This window comes from Nyctereutes procyonoides, unplaced genomic scaffold (assembly GCF_905146905.1).
Source record: "Nyctereutes procyonoides isolate TBG_1078 unplaced genomic scaffold, NYPRO_anot_genome, whole genome shotgun sequence".
In the NCBI taxonomy this organism is placed as follows: domain Eukaryota; kingdom Metazoa; phylum Chordata; class Mammalia; order Carnivora; family Canidae; genus Nyctereutes; species Nyctereutes procyonoides.
In genome coordinates, this window is record NW_026575142.1 from 67,637,993 (window position 1) to 67,661,926 (window position 23,934).

At 43.4% G+C, this 23,934-nt stretch overlaps 1 protein-coding gene across 4 annotated transcripts in view; it reads left to right on the forward strand.

Moving 5' to 3' along the window:
- The window catches only part of FNDC3B (fibronectin type III domain containing 3B), a 337,868-nt gene that overhangs the window by 229,512 nt on the left and 84,422 nt on the right, over nucleotides 1–23,934 (forward strand). For all 4 annotated transcript variants that reach the window (XM_055307872.1, XM_055307873.1, XM_055307871.1 and 1 more), the window contains 2 exons: nucleotides 14,343–14,401; nucleotides 22,364–22,515. In XM_055307872.1, coding sequence (XP_055163847.1) covers nucleotides 14,343–14,401; nucleotides 22,364–22,515 — 211 coding nt within the window. The remainder of the gene's footprint in view (nucleotides 1–14,342; nucleotides 14,402–22,363; nucleotides 22,516–23,934) is intronic.

Here is a 23,934-nt window from a genome sequence, read left to right on the forward strand (position 1 = left end):
ACGCACAACTTCTTTCATGTTGAGCTTGGATTTGTGAGACATCTGCTCTGCCATAGATATTTGAGAGTAAAATCACAAAACCTTAGGAGTAGAGGGCTTCTGGTCGTCAAAGAGTAATGCTAGTCTTGGAGAAGAATCTCTGATAGCATCCTCCATGTAGACGTTGTCTGCTCCGTGTAGACTTTTTCTGCCCAATCTAACTTTCCATTTTAGTTTATTCCTCTGTGATGTGTTTAGAATATAGTCCGTCTTCTTTTCTGGACTGGGGCAGATGGTGCTGTCTCTTTTGATTATCTGTTTTTTAAAGGGAAACGTTGATTCGGAAGAAGAAGAAGTGAAACGTGGCCAGATTAAATTGAGAGCTGAAATTGTGCAGTCTAAGAAGAGCCAAATGTGTTCAGTGTTTTTTTACTTAAAGTTTACCGTGATTCTTATTTGACTTTCCAGAGTTCAGGTTTGCTATAGTGTGTTTGTTCTCGTTTCGGTAGGTTTATTATGGTCAGGGACTAAGGAGTCATTTTCCAGAATTTATAACCTGTTAAATCAGATAATGGCTTGAGATTTGTATTTAATCTGGATTATGTCTTTGTTATCTGTGGGTTTGGTGTGTTACATTGTGTAAGTTTAAGGTGTATAGTGTGTTACTGTGATACATTTATCTTTTGTAATTAGTGATATTTATCACGTGATATTTATCACGTTACATAATTATGGCACGTATCGTCCGTTTTCATTGTACTGTGCATTATATCCCTATGGCTTAATTATTACACTTTATAAGCTTGTACCCTTAAATACCATCACTTTTATCTCCTCAACCACTCTCCTCCTCTTCTACTCCCCTTTTCCCAATCCCCTTGTACCACCATTTTACTCCATTTTTTTCCCTTGGTTTTTAACTTTTAGCTTCTCTGTGATACATAGTACTGGTGTTTGTCTGACTTACCTCTTGCTTAGCATAATGTGCTCCGGGTTTATCCATGTTGTCACAAATGGAAAGATGTCATTCTCACGGACTGAGTAATACCCCCGTGGAGCATATACACCACATCTTTTTAAATCTTTTCATCTACTGATGGGCATTTGGATTGTTTTCATATCTTGGCTATTGTGAATCATGCTGTGATAAACATGAAAGTGCATATATCTCTTCAGAATCCGGTTTTCATTTCCTTTGGGTAAATTCCCAGAGGTGGAATTGCTGGATCATATGGGAAATCTATTTTTTACTTTTTGAAGAATCTCTCCATATTGTCTTCCATAGTAGTTGGCCCAATTTACATTCCCATCAACATTGATTAAGGATTTCCTTTTCACCACATCCTTGCCAGCACCTGTTGCTGTCTTGTCTTCTTGAAGATAGCCCTTCTAACAGGTGTGAGATAATAGCTCATTGTGTTTTTTATTTTTATTTACCTGAGGAATAGTGACACTGAGCATATTTTCATGTGTCTGTTGGCCATTTTGATGTCCTCATTGGAGAAATGTCTGTGTAACTCTTCCTATTTTTTAATCGGATTTTTGTTGTTACTGAGTTGACTACATTCTTTTTTATATTGTGGATATTAACCCCTTATTTGATAAATCATTTGCAAAACTTTCTCTCCTTCCATAGGTTGTCTTTTCATTTTGTTATTTCTTTTGCTGTGTAAAAGCTTTTGAGTTGATGTAGTCCCATTTATTGATTCTTTTCCCCTTTGTTGTTTACATTTTTTATGTCATGCCCCCCAAATTATTTCTGAGACCAATTTCAATGCGCTTCTTCCCTATGTTTTTTTCTCGGAGCTTTATGGTATCACAGCTTATGTTTTGACCTTTGATCCATTTTGAGTTTTTTTTTTAAATATCTATCTATCTATCTATCTATCTATCTATCCATCCATCCATCCATCCATCCATCCAGAGAGGGAGGCAGAGACACAGGCAGAGGGAGAAGCAGGTTCCATGCAGGGAGCCTGACATGGGACTCGATCCCGGGTCTCCAGAATCACACCCCAGGCTGCAGGCGGTGCTAAATCGCTGTGCCACTGGGGCTGCCCATGAGGTGTGTTTTGTTGTTGTTGTTGTTTTTTTAATATATAAATTTATCATTTTATAGGTCTGTACATCTGAAGTCCAAGACAGGTGTAAAATCAAGGTGTTGGCACGGCTGTGTTTCTTTCTGGAGGCTCTAGGAGAGAATCCATTTCCTAACCTTGAACAGCTTCTTGAATTTCTTGTGTCTTTTGGCTCGTGGCCCCTCTCCTCTTCCTTCAGAGCCAGCAATAGCCAATCAAGTCCTTCTCGCATTGCATCTCTCCGACATTCTCTTCTGCTTTCTTCTATTTTTAAAGACCCTTGTGATTACATTGGGCCCACCAGGATAATCTAGGATAATCTCCCTATTTTTAAGACCTGTATTTTAAACCTTAATTTTTTCTGCTACCTTAATTCTCCTTTACCATGTAACTGAACATATTCACCCACTCTAAGGAGTTGCATGTAGACCTCTCTGGGGACCATTATGCTATCCCCTGTACCTTGAAGCCAGCTAGAAGCTGTAGCATCCATTGTTTATTTATTTTTTTATTTGAGTATGGTTGACACACAGTGTTACATTAATTTCAAGTGTACACCATAGTGATGGGACAAGTTTAGGGACTATGCCATGTTCACCCCAAGTACAGTTACTATCTGCCCTTACATACCAACATTAAAATATCATTGACTGTATTCCTTGTGCTGTGCCTATTATTCTCATGACTTATTCCATAACTGGAAGCCTGTATCTCCCACTGCCTCTCTCCTGTTTTGCCCAATCCCTCCCCTCTCTGACAACTATCAGTTTTCTGCATTTATAGGTCTGATTCTGCTTTTTGCTTATTCCTTTTTTTTTTCTTCGTTCCAGATTCTACTCCCATTTTGAGTTAATTTTTGAATGGTTTGAGGTAGGGGTCCAATTTCATTATTTAGATCATGTTTTTCCAGGTTTCCCCACATCATTTGTTGAACGAAAAGATTATCCTTTCTCCATTTGATATTCTTGATAAATATTAGTTGAACATATATGCCAGAGTTTAATTCTAGCCTCTCTCAATTGTTCCAATGGTCAATGTATCTGTTTTTGTGACAGTGCCATTCTGTTTTTATTACTGTGACCTTGTGGTATAGTTTGAAATTTGGAAGTGTTATACCTCCAATTTTGTTCTTTTTTCCTCAGGATTGCTTTAGCTACTTGAGATCTTTTGTGGTTCCACACAAATTTGAGGATTGTTTGTCTCTTTCTGCGAGGAACTCCTTTAGTATTTTGTTGGGGATAATGTTGATCTGTAGATGGCTTTGGGTAGTATGGCCATTTTAATAATATCAATTCTTATTTATGCATATGGGATGTCATTTCTTTTTTTTTTTTTAAAGATTTTATTTATTTATTTATGAGAGACATGGTGGCAGGGCGGGCAGAGACACAACACAGGCAGAGGGAGAAGCAGGCTCTATGCAGGGAGCCCGACATGGGACTCAATCCCAGGACTCCAGGATCATGCCCTGGGCTGAAGGTGGTGCTAAACCACTGAGCCACCCGGGCTGCCCTGGGATGTCATTTCTGATTTTGAGTTCTTTAAGCAAAATTTTGTAGTTTGCATTATACACATTTTTCACTTCCTTGGTCAGATTTATTCCTAAGTATTTTGTTTTTGATGCTATTATGATTGGAATGTTGTATTCCTTTTTCAGATGCTTCCCCATTAGTGTAAAGAAATGCAGCTGATTTCTGTCTTTTGATTTTGTATCCTGCTAGTTTGCTGAAATTGTTGATTAATTCTAACAGCTTTGGACTGATTGTACAGGATTTTCTGTGTATAGGATCATATCATCAGCAGATAATGATAATTTTGCTTCTTCCATTTCAGCTTGCATGCCTTTTATTTCCTTGTTTTGCCTAATTGCTCTAACTTGGGCATCCAGTACTATATGGAATGGGAGTGGTGAAAATGGGCAGCCTTGTTTTGTTCCCGAGCTGAGTAGAAACACTATTGGGGTGTCTTGGGTGGCTCAGTCAGTTGGGTGTCTGCCTTCGGCTCAGGTCATGATCACAGATTCCTGGGCTCGAGCCCCTCATCCCTGCTTATCAGGGAGCCTGCTTTTCCCTCTCTCCCTCTTTGTGCTCTCTCCCTCTCTCTGTCAAATAAATAAATAAAATCTGGGACACCTGGGTGGCTCGGTGGTGAGTATCTGCCTTCCACTCAGGGTGTGATCCCAGAGTCCCAGGATCAAGTCCTGCATCGGGCTCTCCATGGGGAGACTGCTTCTTCCTCTGCCTATATCTCTGCCTTCTCTCTCTCTGTGTCTTTCATGAAAAAAAAATAAATAAATAAAATCTTAATTAATTAATTAATTCTTTAAAAAAACTACTTTGAATTTCTCTCCATTGTGTATAATGCTTGTTATGTTTGAATGGCCTTTATTAGGTTGAGGTATAGTCCTGTACTCAATCTGTTAAGAGTTTTTTTTTTTTTTTTTTTTTTTGTGAAAGGATGTTGTATTTTATCAGATGCTTTTTCTGCAAGTATTGAGATGATTGTGTAATTTTTGTATTTCATTTTATTGATGTGTTATGTTTATTGGCTCATGTATGTTGAACCATTCTTACATCTCAAGGATAAATCCCACATGGTCATGGTGTATAAACCTTTTAATGTGTTCTTGAATTCGGTTTGCTGATATTGAAAATTTTTGCATTTATATTCATTAGAGATATTGGCCTGCAATTTGCTTGTAGTATCTATCTGATTTTGGTATTAAAAATAAGTTTGAGAGTGTTCCCTCCTTCAGTATTTTGGAAAAGTTTGAGGTGGACTGGTATTAATTCTTCTTTAAATGTTCTCCAATGAAGTCATATGGTCCTACAGTTTTCTATGTTGAGAGTTTTTTAATTACTGATTTCATCTCTTATAATTGGTCTGTTCAGATTTTTTTGTTCTTGATTCAGTCTTGGTAGGTTATATGTTTCTTTCTTTTTCTTTTTTTTTTTTAAAGATTTTATTTATTCATGAGAGACACAGAGAGAGACACAGACAGAGACACAGGCAGTGAGAGAAGCAGGCTCCATGCAGGAAGCCCAACGTAGGACTTGATCCCAGGTCTCCAGGATCACATCCTGGGCCAAAGGCAGGCGCTAAACCGCTGAGCCACCCAGGGATCCCCATGGTTGTATGTTTCTAGAAATCCATCCATTCCTTCTTGGTTACGTAAATTGTTGGTAATTGTTCATAATAATCTCTTATGATACTATGTATTTCTGTAGTGTCGTGTAATTTTTTAATTTCTAATTTTGAGTCTTTTTTTCTTAGTCTAGCTAAAGGTTTGATGACTATCTTTTTTGAAGACTAGCTCGTGAGTCCATTGATTCTATTTTCTGATTCATGCTTCACTTATTTCTGCTCTGATCCTTAATGTTTCATTCCTTCTGCTAAGTTTGGGCTTAGTTTGTTGTTCTTCTAGTTTCTTGAGTTGAAAGTTGTTTACTTGAGGTCTTTCTAACTTCTTAATATACATGTTTATTGCAGTAAACTTCTCATAACTACTTTTGCTGCATCCCGTAATATTTGATTTGTTGTGTTTCATTTTTGGGATAATTTATTATTTTTTTCCCCTTTGATTTCTTCTTTTACCCGATGGTTGCTTCAAGTTTCCTGTGTCTTTTGATTTTTTAAGATTTTTATATATTTATTAAGGAGAAACAGAGGCAGAGACATGGGCAGAGGGAGAAGCAGGCTCCCCGCAAGGAGCCCAATGTGGGACTCGATCCCAGGACCCTGGGATCATGCCCTGAGCCAAAGGCAGGTGCTCAACCACTGAGCCACCCAGGGGTCCCTAGTTTGTTGTATTTTAACATGTCATTTAAGATGGCTGGTTTTTGGGTTATTGGGCTACTTTGTTTTAAGTTTAATTTCTAAAATATTTAGAAACCAGAAATATTTGCATGATGTTTTTCTTTCTAGTTACTTTTAAATAAGAAAATCCTAGGTTAATAGTGGCTTTTGACAAATCCAAATAATTTGGATAAATTCTACTTTATGCTTCTAAAATCTCCAACCAGCAGTCTTCACATTTTTGTGCTATTGGCCAAGTGACCTTAAGCCAGAATATTTAACAGGTGTACAAAACAGAATTCTAAAGAAAAGGACAAAGGGGCATAGAAAACAGCTTGAAGGGCCTCCCCCTGGGTACTTTTGGTATACTTTTAGCGTTGGAAAGAGTGGTTGCAATGGAGTATTCTATTTTTTTTAATTAAAAAAAAAAGAATCCATGAATTCATAGTACTTAAAGTGAAGAATGAACTAGTTAACATTGAAAGAATGATCAAATTGGAAATATCACCATCTTGCAATTATTCATAATAATATCTTCTGGCAAAGATCATTAGTGTTTAAGCATTAAGCCAAAGGAGGAGAATATGCTTTCACCATGGGGAAACCTGTTACACCGCACTGTAACCCCGTGATCACAGTGTAGCACATCACCAAGAGATTCAAACTGGTACTATGTGCTTCCTCATGTAATGGATGGGAAGTGCATCTATATAGGATTCTTGCCAAAAGTTTTTAATTTGAATCTAATTATGGGGAAATAGTCACACAGTTCAGATAATGCTACATGCTAGAAGAAAACTGGTCTAGACTTTCAAAAATACCAACTTTAGGAAGACAGAAAAACATGCGGACTTCTGTTCTAGATTAAAGGAGACTAACGAAACCTGACAGATGAATCCAACATGTGTTCCTTGATTGGAGCTTAGATTGGGGGGGGAAACACTAAAGATATTATTGGGACAATTGGGGTAATTTGAATATGTGAATATGGGATGTATTTTAGATTTTATTCTATCAGCATTAAATTTTTTGGTTGTGACGTTGTCATGTTTATGTATGAGAAGGCCCTAATTCTTAGGAAAGATGTGCCGAAGCTTTTAGGGTAAACTTAAGATCTTGTCATAAGATCAACTTCCTTTAAGTCGTTCTCAAAAACTGTGTGTGTGTATATGGAGAGACAAAATGTGAGTGTGCAAGTGTAGCAAAATGTTAGCAATAGATTAGTCTAGGTGAAGGGCATGCGCGTGTTCACAGTACTAACTCCTTCACTTTTCTATAGATTAAAAATGTTTTCCAAGGTTTGCTTGTCCAAATGTCATGAAAATTTTTCCATTTCTAGATTCTTTGGAAAAATGGCAATATCTGTCCACCTTAGACCAATGATCCTGCCTGGTGATAACTGATTGCCATACATAGCAGCTGCCCCTGTTAAATAGGGTGAGGGCTTTTGCAGTTTTCCATAGTCTTTACCCTTCCCTTTTGCCCAACATGACCACCTTCTTTTACTCATTGATGTTACCTGCCTGGTGTCTAATACGGATTTGAATGCATACCCAGGCACATCCTTTGCTGATTTCCTGGGTGAGGTTGGTTGTACCACTGATAGTATTGACTTTTCCATGTGTTAAAACTCTGGGGAATTATTTGGAGTCATAGTACATGAAGTTAGCTCTGAATTAGGTCTCCATATCAGCTGATAAGCTTCACTGGGTTCTTTGGCCATTGACTGAATATCCATCCTCCTCCCCAAACATCTATGTTAGTCATATGGGACACCAATTAAGAAAATGTAGGTGTAAACAGTGTTCAAAACATGCTGTATAGGTGGCATAAATATTAAAGTTCTCTTTCAGATTTAATGTGTTATAAAATTGTTCCCTCTGGATTCTGCATGTCAGTTGACACAGTCTTGCAAAGGTTTTGAATAAGCCACTTGAGAAGTTTTCAATGTGACATGTCAGATTTTAATGAAAAAACATTTTGTGGAAACATTTACAGATGCCAACGCAGAAAGTAGTGTATAAACTTTAATTACCTTTGTAAGTCGTTCTATCCTGTGTTTAAGCGATTGCCTTCCTGTTACACACCCAGGGAGGGTACCAACTCTTACCGGATAATCATGGAGTTGAGTCTTCCCCCAAAATAAAAGAGCTATATCTGGCACAAGTTAGGACTCAGCCAGTGAAATGTCTCAAACACAACAGAGTGAGGGAAAGGATGGGACTGGCCTAGAGTCCAGCCTGCCTGGCAAGCATATCTATATAATACTTTATCCATTTTTGTGGGGTTTTCATCCCTGTTTAATTTGATGTTCTTAAAAGTACTAGCTATGTCTGTCCAGTTCTGTGTATGAATGTGATTTTTGTGAAGTAAACAAGGATTTTTTCCTTCGGGAACTTGACAGAAGTGAATGTAGAATTTCCTAGTATTTCAGGGAGAACCAACCCAGTTTAGTTGGCATTCCAAGAAGGTGGTTGAGAAATAAACTTTGAGTTGACCCTGGGGGTCAAGAAAGGTGTTTTATCTGGTGCTTTTCCTTTCATTCAAGTCCCAGACCTAACCCTTCTGTGTTGCCCCTCCTACATAACAGGTGTTAGATAGTTTTTGTCCTGAGAGACCCATTTTTGCCTACGAGTGGATTCATGTGAATATTCCCAGTAGGACTTTGCTCAAATCCTGGGCCAGGCAAGAAAATCATTCTTTACTATTTAGTTTCAGAAATATTGACAAAAGCTCAGAGGAAATGAGCCCTCCTTGTCCCATTTACATTCTCTGGCCACCCCTCCTGTCCAGCCGGGCACTCCACCTGCAAAAGGAATTCACTTCTCCTCTGCTCTTTCTCTTAAGGCTCCAGAATCTATTGGGAACCCAAGTTCTCTTGAAAATACTTTCCTAGACTGGAAGGCAGCTTCCCACAATGTATGTTCACCTGCTTGCTGCTTTCTCTTTAGTGTTGAGAGTCTGAAATTCCCTTGGCTATCTTTCAGAATTTTCAGTAGAGTAACCAACCACTTAACCAGCGAAATGCCTAGAGAGATGTCTGCTTTTGCATTTTTAGCATCAGGATGATTGATACCCGAAGGTATTTCTGGAATATTTGTCCTTGGGGACCAACTGCATTGTCCTAGATCATGCAAATTTATTCCTTGCGATTTTGTACATTTTTAATATTTGATTTTAACACCATTAACTCTGGATTATAATCACTAAATGGAAGTTCTTAAGTAATTAGTGCTGCTTTTGTATGCATTTATTGATTCTTCTTTTTTTTCTCAGCATAGGTAATAGTGTAAAAATGAAGATAGCAGATTTTTTTTTTTCTGATTAGAAAAGCAATTCAGCAAGCATTCTTAAACCATCTTGCCTCATCCCCACTCATTCTTGATAGCATTGGTAGGCCGTGATTGGATATTTAACTCTTCCTTACTTAGTCATATTTTTCTTTTTTATCCAAAAGTATTTATTTCCATTCATTTAGTTCCTTATTGAGTATTGAGTGCTTTTAAGCCTCTTATCCCAAAAATGGGCATGACCAGAAGTTGCATATTTTCCTTGCCCCTAGTTTATTGTATATAACGTATTAAAGATAGTAGCAAAGTCAGCTCTTTGGCAGATTTGAGAAAGCATATTATGTTATGCCGGGCATATCTGTAAATGAGCCGTGCGGATGAGAACGAGACAGAAGGTTTACAGAGAAATAATGCTGATGTCATCCCATTGGAATGAAGGGGCTCTTACAACCATAAGTACATTCTATAGCTAGCAGCTAAGTGTCTAGCTGTATTTCTTTTCTAAGATGGAAAAAATGTGAAGCAAACCAAAGAAGTAAATTGTGTTTATAAAGGGGGATATTTTAATTAGTTTAGGTCTTACTGTTATTCAAACAGTCTGAACTTACAGTTCTTTTTGGAGCAAACATGAAAACCATTATTTGTGGAAAGTTTAAATTTCACATGACACATATTCCCTCTATGTGTGTGGGTTGTTGTTTTGTTTGGTATTCTTCTCTTTTCTTTCTTTTTTTTAAAGTATTTGCTTGCTTGTATATTTTTATTTTAACGTTCCCTTTGCTAAAAAATGCTTTATTTTCTTGGGAGGAGATTTGGTTTTGGGAGAAGGAAAATGTAAGTCACTGAGCTGAACTCCCCCACACCCCTTTTCTTTGGCATTTGCAAATTGGGTGGTTCTCAACTCATTGAGACATGTTTAAACTAGGGGCTTCCCTCTTTACTGTTTTTTAGGAAATTACGTACCCCCCAGAGGTGTCTGTATCTATAAGACAAAATGCCCATTCTCTGGCAGTGTCTGAGAGTACCCTATGATCCTTCTTTCCTGATCAGCAGTCTTCATTACAAGGAAAAGGCTTCCAAATATTACGAAGGTAGTGATGTGAAAGCTGAGTTGTCATGTCCGTCCACGTCAGCCATGGTGGCAACAAAATTAAAGCAGGTGGAAAATAATTTTAATCTGTTTGCTTAGCTCATGGCAGCTTCAATGTGAGGAGAAAGAAATACAAAGTTGGCCTCTAAGATTTGCCTCTGGATTTACTGACTTGCTGCAAACCAGAGGGAAGAATGAAAAGAACCTCATCTGACAACCTTGTGCCAGAACCTTGGTTGTTTTTGTTGTTGTTGTTGTTGTTGTTTTGTTTTGTTTTTGCCTCTTTTAGGACAATCTGCTGTTCAGTTGTTGCAAACCAGGTTCTTTCTTTAAGGAGGTAGAAACAGAAACAAAAATGAGACCTATTTTCTTTTTACCTTGACACAAAAGATTTCCTGAAGGCAGATCACTGGAACTCTTCTTTTTGGTTTTGTTTGTGAATTTTAGTGAGAGCATCAGCTACTATTTATTTTTCCGTATTCGCAACACGGTCTGTGTGTGCGTGAGCATAAGAGAGGGAGAGAGACGGAGCCACGGGGAAAAAGAAAGCAGGGCGAAAGCTGGATCCAAACTCTGAAATATCCTGGGTCGCTGAGCTCCAAAGCTCTTTAACGGAAAGGGTGACAATTCGCAGACTTCTCCGAGGCGTAGCTAAGTCTTGCTTCGGGAGAGGTAGGCCGAGGCCCGAGGGAAGTCGCTTGCTTAGGTGGTAGACTTGTGCATTTTGGCATTTCATTCCGGGCTGCTAGCATTCGTACAGGAGTTTATTTTATATGGGGTAAGTAACGGTCACTTTAGCTCAGTTCAGCGGATTTTGTTTTCACTCTTGTGTGTGCAAGCTGTATGCCCGGCATTTATTTACCCTTTTCTCTTCGTCTGGGGCAGCGCAAATGGAAAAGCGTTCAGTAAATGTGGTGTGAATGCATTTTTCTCTTCTTTTTCTGTATTCACAATTTAGAATCATGAAAGAAAGAATCCGGTCTGGCTTTGAAACTGCATTTCTCCTGATATAATAGGGCAGTGATTGTCCTGTCACTACCTTTCCTCCCCTCGCCCTGCCCTTTTTATTTTTGATCTTCTCAGAATCCTTTGTTTATTTGGCTCCATTCATGGCCTATTTTTTCTTCCTTTTCTCACATACCTTCTCCCAGATCCAAAGGCCTTTGCTCCATTTATTTGACAGCTCCTCTCCCAGATGAGAAAAAAAAAAAGAAAGAAACCAGCCCAACACCACAGGCCGTGCCGTGGGACCTGGCCGGAGGGCTTCTTGCGCCGCCTGCCCCCCCCCCCCCGGGCACGCCAGCGCGGACGCCCACCGCCCTCAGCCCCTGCTCGCGCCCCACATGCTCTCCCTGGGCCCCCAGCCCCCAGGTGCTGCGAGTCTGTCACCATGCAGTCGGAGGTTCTGCTTGCTTTGGGCCCACGGGCTGGCCGCAGTCCCAGTCCCCCGGCCCCGCTCCTCCGCACCAGGTGAGCACCCACAGTGTACAGGACGGGCTTGAGGCCTGCCGGCTGCCAGGCCCTGGGGTACGGGCCGTCCACCTCGCACGTTGGTCCTGGGGGCTCCGGCAAGGTCAGCCTTCGTCGCTCTAAGCAAAGACAGACGAGGCCAGTCCGGAGTGACCGCCCCTTGGCACTTGTTTTTATCCCAGTCAGGACGTTTCACTTAGATTTCTGGCTCTTACCTGAAACCCATTCTTTCCTGTCTTAAACCAATCTGCACCACCTCCCCCCAAGCCCCTCTAATCCAACGTCCTTTCTCATTTTTCCTTTTCCTGTCAAAAGCCTGAGCATCTGTCCTGTTGACTGTGTTTGAAAGCTGGCTAGAGGCTAGCCCGTGGGCCCAAAGCAAGGGGGAGGGGCCTTCAGTTTCTTGTGGGACCAGGCGTCCTTTCTCACGCCTTTCTCTCGTGCCCTGTATCTACCACATACAGAGTCCGGAGGATCTTCTCTTGCCGAGCTCTTAGTTCTTCCCTCCTTCTTTGTTGGATTGGTGATTATCTCCATTCTAGCCTAAACCTTTATCACCTCAAGGGTGGTGTCTGGCCCCTGGCTCCTTAGCCTTGTGTCCGTGGTGGCCGAAGGAAGCAGTGACCTCCTTCAGCGAGCTGTAGGAATGGACCTATGCGTGTGAGTGCTTGAAACCACGGGGTCCTACAAACTCTAGAATAACCAGAGATTGAGAAAACTTTGTTTTTATTTTTTTTGTTGTTTTGTTGAGAAAACTTTGTTTTTAACACCTGAACCAGTTCGTTTATTACAAGTGTGCTTATTTTATCTTATTATTATTATTATTTTTGTCGACAGTTAACTTCTCAGTTACACTTTATAGTTTCCTTAGTAGGAGCTTCCCGAGAGTATGAGCGTATGTACATGTTTGACTTAGGGGTACAAACTATTACCTGTATCGTAACCTGAATACATGATTATAAATAAGGATGTCACTTGGTCTTTTGAATGTGAAATTTCTTGCAGTTGTAATTTGCCACCAGCCTGTTTCTTTTTCTCACCAAAATAGAGGTAAACAGGTTGTACTAAATAGAATGCAATAGGAAAAAATGAAGGACTGATCCTTTTAAAGGTTAGGGTGGTGCCAACTTGAAGTCTTATTATTCTTTACTTAGGCTTGGTTCACTCACTTAGGCAAAAAAAAAAAAAAATATTCACTATCTGGTTCTTTACAGAAGGAAATTTATTTTGAGTCTGTAGGATGACTGCCTTCCTGAAGTGCATATTTTCGTAGGAAAGACAATAAACAAGAGAAATTTTAGATTTTGGTAACGGATAGAAAGGAAATAAGTAGGATATGAGAATGAGTGGAGGCTGGGCAGAGGGTGGGGTTGAGGTAGGATTCTGTGAAAAGGCGGCTTTTGAGATTACACCCGAGCAATGAGTCTCAACGGCCCTGTGAGGAGCTAGGCCTACTAACCTCTCACTCCCTAGTTCTGCGTCCCTCGTCACCTCCAAACGCCTGTTTGTCCACAGGGGCAGTGAGATGCTGGTTCTTGGGAAGTCTTCTAGAAGGATCTGTCTTGGGTCACCTTGACCAAAGCACCTATCACATGGCATTGCTTTCGTTTTCCCCCCACTAGACTTGAACTGTTTGAGGGTGAGGACCTATGTCTTGACAATCATGTAAATCCAGCATTTATCTCCTACATCATTAGGTTTACCATTTGAATAAATCTGTAAAAATCAAAATTAGATTATATCGAGTAGGTTGTGAAAGTCAAGGGGTTCCTCTACAAAATGTAGTCCTAAGTTTAGAGTCTTTATCTTTTCTTAATACCCATTCTTCACTCCCCATCCTCTCTACTTCAAGCACTCTCCCCTTTCCATTTCTAAAACAGTTCCTGCTCTACTGCAAAACCTCCACCTTCCCCATCTTATGTAAAAGATATCCTCATCCTTCCAGTTGATCAAGCCAAACACTGAGGAGCATCCTTGATTCTTGTCATTTTCTTACCCAGTCCTTCAACACCTTTACCTCTAAAACCAGTTCTCTCCTCCCCACTACCATCCCCGGCCTAGGCAAGCTCTGTGCTTTACCCAGGCCAGCGCAGCAATGTTCTGACTGATGTCTCTGTGTTCTCTCCCGCTCCCTGTATGTCCATTATTCATGAGAAGCCAAACAGAGCTTTTAAGACTTAAAAAAAAAAAAAAAGACCATGTCGGTCCCTCCACTTAAACTTAAATAAAAGTTGAACTAAAAAAATCTGAACTCACAGCCCTGGATGAATTGGCCACTGTCCTTCAACCTCATCTCTCCATTGCTCTCCGCGTGTAACCGCTCCAGTCTCCCCCTTTCTTCTTGGACCTTTTATTTTCTGCTGCCTGTCGCATTATTAGATGGAACTCAGCGTTACTCTTGCCGACTTTGTGACTGTGTAAACCAGTAGGGTGGCAAGTTACCACGACCACAGTGAAGTCCCCACCCCTGCATCATTATGCCCATTCCCGATTTTTCATGATCCCGTGCTTGGTACCAAACGGTCGCGGTAACTGGCAACTGACCTCATGGCTCTGGAGAGGAGGCCTTGGAGAAGGAACTTGACGTTATTGCCTTCTACTGGAATTAACGGTTCTTCTTTTTTCTCTTTTTCCACACAGAGTATGAGTTGGAAGTAAAGAGGGTGCAAGACATTCTTTCAGGAATAGAGAAACCACAGGTATGTCTTCTGGATTTCTCAGCATAAATGACACATTCTTAAGCATTTCAAGTGTACTTTTCTTTCACCACATGGGAGGTAAACAAAAGGGCCCCTTTCTATTGCCGATTATTTATAAACTATGAAGCAGTGTTGTTATTAATGGAGCATGAAAATATAGAACAGCAGCCTTCTATTCATCCAGAATCCACCAGAATGTCTTCTCTGTTTAGATACTCTGAACGCAATTAGATATTCTTCCCTAGTTTCAAGGATACATATCATCCCCCTCACACCCTCGCCCGCCACAGGTCTACAGAACGTTTTTCTTTTTTGGTGATTTCCTTTAGCCTGTGTAAATGTAGTAATAATAATTTTTGAAAACCTCAGTGACTCCACAAGTATTTTTCCAGGTAAATTTCAAAAAGGCATTTAAATATTAGCTGAGGCGGGGGGGGGGGGAGTCTAAAATACTGAAGTGTAATGGCAAGGGAAAAAAAAATTGGTAGGAGTGGTGATATTGTGAGGTTTTCAGTTTGATGTTGCCAAATGCTTTGAAATTCAAGTGAAAAATTCAAAATGTTGACTCAGCCTTTCATGTGTGGTCAGAGAGCCAAAGTTCTTGGGATGTTTTCTGGCCTAATTGGAAAACCTTGATCCTTCGTGTGTTTTAAAACACTGAGGCTTTTTAACAGAAGAGTTCTAACACGCCTCAGGGTGCGCACAGTTGAGTTTGACTAAACCTGAAAGCATGAAGCATGTTGGAGGACAGGTCCAGTAGGGAACGGGGAGAGGAATGGGGCGTCGATGTTGGGCGGTGGGACCTGTGGGACATCGACATTGGTCGGTGGTGGAACCTATGGGGCATCGATGTTGGGCTATGAGACCTGTGGGGTGTCGATGTTGGGTGGTGGTGGGACCAGTGGGGCGTCAACATTGGTCGGTGGTGGGACCTGTGGGGCGTCTACGTTGGGCAGTAGGACCTATGGGGTGTTGACGTTGAGTGGTGGGACTGTGGGACATCAAGTTGGGCAGTGGAACCTGTGGGGTGTCGACATTGAGCCGTGGGATCTGTACTGAATGCTGGTTAAGGAGCAGGTGGCCATCGAGCGTGTTTGAGCAGAGAAGGTACCTGGTCAGGGCTCTACTTCCAGGATGATGAAACAGTTGACAGATGCACGGGATTGAGAAGAGGGTGATCCCAGGAAGGCAAGCATCAGGAAGCTGGTGCTGTTGTGTTCGTGACAGGAGTCAGAATTTGGGTGGTGGCCCCCGCGTGCGTGGCAAGGGGAAGGTGAATGCTGGAGCCACGGAGAGACGTCAGTAAGGTTTAGAACCTGTCAGGTACTTGGTGTCCCAGGTAGCTGGGCTTTTAGGCTTAGATGCCACCCCTGAAGAGTGGCTTCCTTGGAGTCTCCCCGGATTGCCCCCCCTGCCCTTGAGTGGGATTCTCCACGTGGTCCTTAGAGCTCCGGTCCCATCCTAGCTTCACCATGCCTGCGTGGAGGTGTGTGATACCCGATACTCATCGGGTCTGAGTCTCCTGGTAATCTGTGGGTTCCTCTAGGATGGGCACGTGTCTGTGTCTTTTGTATGACTTGGATGCCAGTTTTAGATGTGTTGAGTTAGTTTCCCTAGCGGGGCACCTGGGAGGGTGAACGCAGCGGGCCGTGACAGGTGTCTGACAGGGCAGTGCTGGGGGGACGGGCCGGATGGGGTCAGAGAGCACAGGGCCTGGACTTAGGGTTCAAGCAGAGCAGGGGGTGACAGCCGTGGGGCTGGAGGAGTGAGCATGGGGAGAGGTGAGAAAAGGCTGGGGGACAGAATCATGGGAAAGGCACAGCAGAATGAGGAAACCACTCTGAGTCGTGCGCAGAGCGAGGGGGCAGAGAGACAGGTGAGTGCAGTGGCCCAGATGTCAGCACAAGACCGCACAGCCCCGTCTTTTCCTTGTGTGAACACACAGTGTTTTCCTTGTCGTTTCTTTACCCCAGAAGCGACAGTCGTGTGGCTCTGGCAAGATTAAAGCACTGTTGAAGTGCGCTAGTCCTTTCCTGATTCAGCATGTATTAGGCATTTAACTGTAGGCTCTTTTAGAGCAGGATCGATAGTCTAGCTTTTATGTGAACAGATAGGGCACGCGGTGTAGAATGGGCAAGATTGTCATCCGAGTGGCCAGAAAGTCACAGTGGGCCTCACGAGGCTAAAGTCCAGGCGCTGGGAGGGCTCTCTCCAGAGCCTGTGGGGTGACTCTGTTTCCTCATCTTCTCTAGCTGCTTCCTGAGGTCGCCTGCATTCTTTGGCTTGTGGCTCCTTCCATCTTCCTAGCTCCTTCTCGGAGCCTACCCGAAATGTCCAGGACAGTCCCTGTCTCACAAGGTCCTCACGCTCCTCACGTCTGCAAAGTCCCTTTTATCTCGCAGGGCAATGTATTCATAGGCTCTAGGGATCGGGACGTGGACGTATTTCGGGGGTCGTTCTTACCCCTGGCCCCCACATAACCTTGTCTGCCTGGTGATCGCCCCCTCGTCCTTCCTAGCCCGGTTAGTGGTTCACACATTTTTCTTCTCCCTCCCTGCCTCTCCTCCCCTGTCTCTGCCTGAAGTTCCTATTCATGACTGTGTCTTATTTATCTTTGTGCCTCTAATACCCAGCACTGTCCTTGGCACTTAGTGAGCCCCTAACAAATATTTGCTGAGTCGATGTGTGGCAGGCTGCAGTGGCTGCAGCGAGGTTCTGGCAAGGGCGACAGATGCCTGAAGGCTGGCCGGCATCCGATGCGGTCCAGCCAGCCTGGGGGAATGTGGGGACAGCCGGGTGCCAGAGCTCGAGGCAGCAGCACGGAGAGGAAGGGCCTTTGCTTTGCAGTCTGGCCCTCGGGGCCATAACCGTCTGTGGTCTTGGCCCCCCATCAAGCTCCCCGGGCCTCGGTTTCCTCACTTTTGAAAGGTGGGATGATAACTGCCACGGGGGACTATGTGAGACGTGAGTTATGTACTGTGTGCACAGGGCTTGGAATGGAGTGTTGCCCTGTAGTTTATAGGGTATCACGAAGGGAAAGCGAAATTCCCTGCTCCACCCCGAAATGGGACGGGGGTCCGGCTGCTTTCCAGGGAAAGGAGCAGAGCCACAGCAGTCGGGCACTTGGGGAATTTCTTTTTTCTTTCAGCCACATCTGATAACACCTCTAAATAAAAGGCACATGTTTTTCTTTTCTTTTTTAAGATTTTTATTTATTTGAGAGAGAGAGAGAGAGAGAGAGGATGATCACAGGGGAGGCTCATGGAGAAGAAGCAGACTCCCTGCTGAGCAGGGAGCCTGATGCAGGACTGGATCCCGGGACCCCAGGACCATGACCTGAGCTGAAGACAGACACTTAGCCGCCTGAGCCACCCAGGCTCCCAAGGCACATATTTCCCTTTTGAGATTCTGTAGATGATTTGTTTTTGCTATAGAAACAATATTTAGGATGTGTGGGTTCTAGGCATCTTTCTAGAACTTCGGGGCCACCTGAATTAAGCAAGTCATTGACTCTTCAGAAACCTGAATACTATAAAGATCCAGCTGGCTTGGTCATTGAGTAAAACAGGGTATGAAGTTACGAGATATTTGTCCTGAGGCGGTGACGTAGGTGCCTCGCGATCCGCAGGCCTGGCCGCTGCTCCATCACAGAAACAAGGCGGCTGTTACTCCGAGCGGTTTTGGACCAAACCTCTACCAGCACGTGCGGCCGCCAGCCCCGCAGGATTGAATCTGCCCGGGTGATGGTGCTACATGTTGTCCCCCACATACCGCTGAGCTGTTTATTTTCAGGATGTAAATAAATGTAACCTGCATTGTTTCCATCCGCTAATGTTTAGCTTGTGGAAACAATTGCTTTGCCGGTTCCAGAAGGGAGTAAACTGGCCTAAGAGAAACAACCGCCCCTCCAAGAAGCCATTCCTCGAAAAAATAAACAGCTGTATACCTGAAAAGATTTGAGGTCTTTAGCAAGCACTTAAGGAGCTACAGAAACAGAGGATTGTTGAAATCCTAGATTTGAGCATTTTTGTTTTATGATGATCTCTGACGTTTTCCTTTTCAATTTTCCATCGTGGTATTGTTTTTCTTGATGGTACTTTTGAAGTGAAGCCAATATCTCCATGGTAATATTTCCTTAACGTGCTCCCTAATTGGATCTGCAGGCCTCCCACATAGTTAACTCCAAAGTTCTGACCAAATTTAGAAGCCACAAACTTACATAGAAATATTTTTTTTAACGTGGGAGGAATTGTTTTAGTAGTTTTATGAGAGTAGATTGTATTTTTGATGCAAGTAATGAGTATCATTTGCATATAATACAGTCCAAGAATTAAGATAGTAAAATTTTGCAGGAAAGTATTAAAATACTGAAGGAACAGGAGAGAAAAAGGGACAAGGAGAAAAAGAGCTAAAGATTGTGTATCAGAGAGCTACAAGCTCATGCAGGGGGTCATTTACTTCCTAATGGGGATGCACATGGATGTGCTTTTACCTAGCCCCGTCCCTCCAGTTGGAGTCTGCATTTAATAAATACGTAGACGACGACAACTTCCAATCCGTATGTAGTTATTTAGAAATAAAGGGTGATGTTACGAATCCTTCAAGGTACTTCAAGGCAGTTTAATTTCTATGCAGGCTTGTGCTGGTAACCCACACAGCGGACCCTTTTCCATCTCTGGTGCCAAAACAAGTGGCCGCTTGGATCTTGGCCAGGAATTTTGTGACTCGAAATCACCACTTTTATCATCATCATTAAGGAGATTGACTTCAGTTTACAGTAGGATAATTAAATACCAGGAAGTCGGTTTCATGGCTTCTAGACTTCTGTTTCTGGGTATCAGCCGTGAGGATTCTTGCAATGAGCTGTCCCTCTTTACTTCATTGGTCACTGCTGGCGAGAAGGTTTCCTCCAGAGAGAATGAGAGAGGAAGACCTGGAAGGTGAAGCTCGGGTGGGAATGCTTTCACTCTCAAGTAGGCCTGCACCAGCCAGAGTGCCCAGAGCGCCAGTCTCCTGTTGGGGCTGCACACCTGGAGGCTGTGTCTTGTGCTGAGGAGTCCCCTTTACGTCACATTCTCTCCAAGGGCACCGTGTAATCTCCTGGAATTGTCCTTGGAATGGAAGTGAGTTCCAAGTTCTCCCAGAGACAAAGCAGTCCCTCTCTGAGGGGATCCCAGGGCCTAAAGAAAGGAAGTGGGAGAGGCTGGAGTCGGTGAAAGGGAGGGAGCGGGAGCACAGGAGGGAGGAGTGATCGAGGTGGCAGCTGCTTAGCCCTAGGAGCGCATTCCCAGAAGCCGAGGCTGCTGTTCTTCGAAAACGACACAGACACAGCGTTCTCGGAACGTTCTCAGAGCGCCTCTGATGGCCTGGCCTGGAAGAGCGCACCGCAGAGGTCTGTGCTCAGAGGACCCGTGGCCTCCTTCAGGCTTGCTCAGGGAGCCTGGAGAAAAGGGGGAGCGTTGCTGGAGTTGAGGCTTCAAGTGCTGTACATCACTATTCAGTTAATAATTTAACCACGTGTAAGTCATTAATAGCTACTGAAAAACAATTTAAAGGGATGCGAATCTCTGGATGCTTGTGCAGGATCTAAAGCGCTAGCGTTTGCCGAGCTATTTTGAAACATGATGTTATTTCACACCACCATTCATAGAATCCGTGTCACAACACACTGTGTTCTTGGAATGGCGCACGGCAGCCAATTGTCACCTCGGCTGAAGGTTTTTCAGTACCTACCCAGCCTTCTGTTTAATTGCAAACTAAACTCTTCAGAGCAAAACATCTATAAGTTAAAAATCAAATATAATACCCAGTAACTCCAGATTGCCCACTAATGCTGCGTCCAAGAATTCAGCAGATACCCTGTGTACATTGTAGAAACGCTGTCACAAGAAATCTAGTCACAAGAAGCAGCACACAAGTAACCAAATAAGGACAATATCATGAAGTGACTGCCCAGCGTAGGTACCAGCAGAATGTGGCCAGAGCACAAAGCAAACAGTGGTTGATTCTGAGCGGGGGTTCAGGCAGGAATGTACAGAGGCCTTTCCTGACTTGGTCTCAGGCTGCCGTGGGTGTCTCTGTGCTGTGTGTCCTCTGTGAGGCCGTCTCTCCCTCATGTGTCTCTCTTCACCGGGTTGGTGCTCTTTGAGGCAGAGGCCCTCAGTTAGAAAGTAGGAAAGTCAAAAGCTAAGGTATGGGGACGTGAGAGGGAATGACATCCTGAAAGGGTGCTAGAGGGAGATGTTAGTGTGGAGCCACAGCAAAAAGGGTGGACTTTGATTCTGAACCAGTATCTCAGATTTTTTTTTTTAAAGGGACACGTAGTGCTGTCTACCATCCACGGTGTCACCTGTATCAGAAACGCAGACTGTCCTGATCCCTTTGATTTTTATCTTTCATTCAACAAACATTTATGAAGCAACTATTACTCATAGTTGAATTTGACTTTGAGTCCTGGCCTTAGGGAATCCCACCATCCAGTGGGAAAGGTAGACGATTGCCATAAACATGATTTGTAGCAAAAGAGATACCAGCAAGTCGCTGTGGAACAGAGGGCGGATGGTAGACGAAACACTTCAGGGAAGGTTCCTTGGGGATAGTGAGGCCCAGCCGGGGTCTTGAATGTTGAGTAGGAGTTTGACTAAAGAATTGGTTGAATGTATTATGATTCTATGTCTATAACGAGCAGAAATGATACGAGGGATCTGAGCAGAAATGAGGGCTTTCAGCAAAGAACAACAGAATGAATGACAAACTGGAAAGAGAGATTCAGTATTCACATTCCAGGCTATTCATGTTTTTAAAATTATTTTGTGTTAAATTTTAATGCTCTATATAGATCAGGAAGTGACAAAAAATGGGGAAAAAAAAAAAAGGAAACCAGATAGTTTACATATCTCCACCCACAAGCTAACAGAATACTAACAACAATCTTCCACTAAATAAAGTCTTTGTGAACATGAAGCGTTGGCATCTCTATTAACTGTTGTTTCTTAATATGCTATTCCGACCAGTATCCAGAGAGCAGCAAAATAACCTTTAAAAAATTAGAACATCAAAGCTCAGCTGACGTAAAGAATTAGACTACGCGTGACTCTAAAACAAGGATGGGAGCGCAGATAGTAGATCTGGAAGGCAGGGCTACTGCAGGCACCACGTTGAGCGAGCGCCTGGGATGGAAGGGCAGGATGCCCGCTGCAGATCCCCTCCTGAGCAGGTCACGGCGGGGGGGGGGGGGGGGGGGGGGGGGACTAGGGGGTGGCGGCGGCTGGAGCCAGGCCTGCTGGGAACAGCCTGGCAGGTGGACTGGGACATGCCTCAGTGTGGTCCTCAGTAGGGAAGAAAGCCGGAGTGTTAGAAGGTGCCGGAGTCCACTGTTCCGATGAAGTTTTACACAGGCTACACCAGCAAGAAAAGAAAAAACGGTGCTGGGAGAGATGAAGCATCACCTCGGCACCCGTTTCAGCCTGGGCCTGGGTTCTACACCCCGACCACTGGGTTCTCCTGGGAATGGAGTCCTTCAAGGAGCCTAGTCGGAAAAGTACTGGCTGGCGAGGCCGAGAGGCCACCACAAAGTGCCTGCAGTACGGCTCCTCCCGCTCAGATCGATGGCCCTCACGGAGACCATTACAGTCTCACAGTCACCTCCTTACCTTTAAAAAAAAAAAAAAAAATTTCCAAACAAGACTGACAATTTTACTTACCGGAGGATAGAATATGAATTACATTACGAGGATAGGTGTTTCAGGAACTCTTGGACATCAGGACTTAGACAAGAGATACTATTTATGATGCTTTGTTCATTATGATTAAAAGTGTTTACCTTACGTTAACTCCCGAGCCACTTTCATGCCACTACCCATCATCACAAAAATGTTACTGGAAGAAGTAGTGTCCGATGTCTATGAAATGGATTTGAGTAATTTTATCTGTGTTTTCTTGTTTTTTTTCCCGCCCCCTCAGGTTTCTAATATTCAGGCGAGAGCAGTTGTGCTGTCCTGGGCTCCCCCTGTTGGACTTTCGTGTGGACCCCACAGCGGTCTTTCTTTCCCCTACAGTTATGAGGTCGCCTTATCAGACAAAGGACGGGATGGAAAGTACAAGATAATTTACAGGTAGCATATATTCCCACGTGTTTTCTCTGCTGCTAAACTGTGACATTGGAGTCATTAAGGAAAATCAGAAACAGGAAAAACTTAGAGGCTTTGCAAACTTTTCTTTAAATAGTTCCTTTTAAGAATTAGTGATAATTATAATGTCAAGAGTTATTTTTGTCCAGAGTAATTACAATCAGAAATGACTTTTATAGAGCTCGTTGGTGTTGATGAGCTATCACTTGGTTATGTTGGCTTGTGTCAGTGCTAAAGAAAAATTTCCATTGATGCCTATCGGGGTAAAAAGTGCGAACGACCTCCAGTTTTTATCTGCATCAGTCTTGCATTTAACGTGATTACTGCGTTTTAGACCCAGACCATTATCTAGTCTTGTGTTTTGAAATTCTTCTGTATTGATGGTTTCCTTCCATTTCATTCTGTTTCTTACCCTTCACAAGAGTTCTCTAGGCTTGAGGAAAGAGTCCTTTAAAGCATTTCATTCCAAGGCTCTTAAGTAAATTTAGCTCAGGGTAAGGGATCATCCCTTCTGCCTCACGGACTTCCAGATATTAGCCATCTAAATGATTTATAGCCGTGACCTAAATGTGATGAAAAATTCGTAGGGTCAAGCCGTGTCTCCTTTGGTATGGCTGGTACCGCCCAGATCTGTAGGGCAGGAGATCAGAACATGGATCTTGCTCTCCCTGTTGTTTGACCTCCCTGTGTGAGGCCCCCAGAGCCCAGCTGGTGTGCTCCATACCCCACTTCCTCCCCTGCCAGAGGCTGGTCCTGTGTCCCGTCTCCCTGCCGCACCAGTGCTGCTGACCTGGGGTCTCCCCGGCCCTGTTCTGAGTTCTTAACTTGCTTCGGGACTGTGAGGGTGCATAAGAGACTAAGGAGGGAGGCGCACTGCTCTCCGGTCTCTGGACTCCTGCAGGGGTCCCCTCAGCTGCTTCCGGTGTCTACTCCGAGCTTCCACACTGTAGAAACCAGGGCGCCCCGGGTCACTCCCCGGGGAGGACACTGCAGTGACTCCCCATCATACTGAGAGTAAAATCCAAACTCCCTACGCCAGCTCACAGCCATTCAGTTCTATTCTGAGAAGTCCCCGTTGGTAAAGAAATACAGAGCACCGTCTGCCCCAGCCACGCCAAGAAATGATGCAGGATGACCATGGGTGGCAGGAGTTGGCCTCCAGTGCCCGGAGGGGCGAGGCAGATGACGGAAGGGAAGAAAGGAGGCAGGTTGGGGATGAGGTGCTCCAAGAGCACTCCTGTCCTCCTCTGAAAGGAGCAGCCGAAAATAGGTTGTTGCCATAAGGCCTAGAGGTGCTGATTTATTTGGATTTTTTTTTCCCCAAGAAATACTGAAAATGTGAATTGTTATGTAAGCTTTACTAATGTCATACTCATTCAGCAAATTTAGAAAGGCAAAGATACG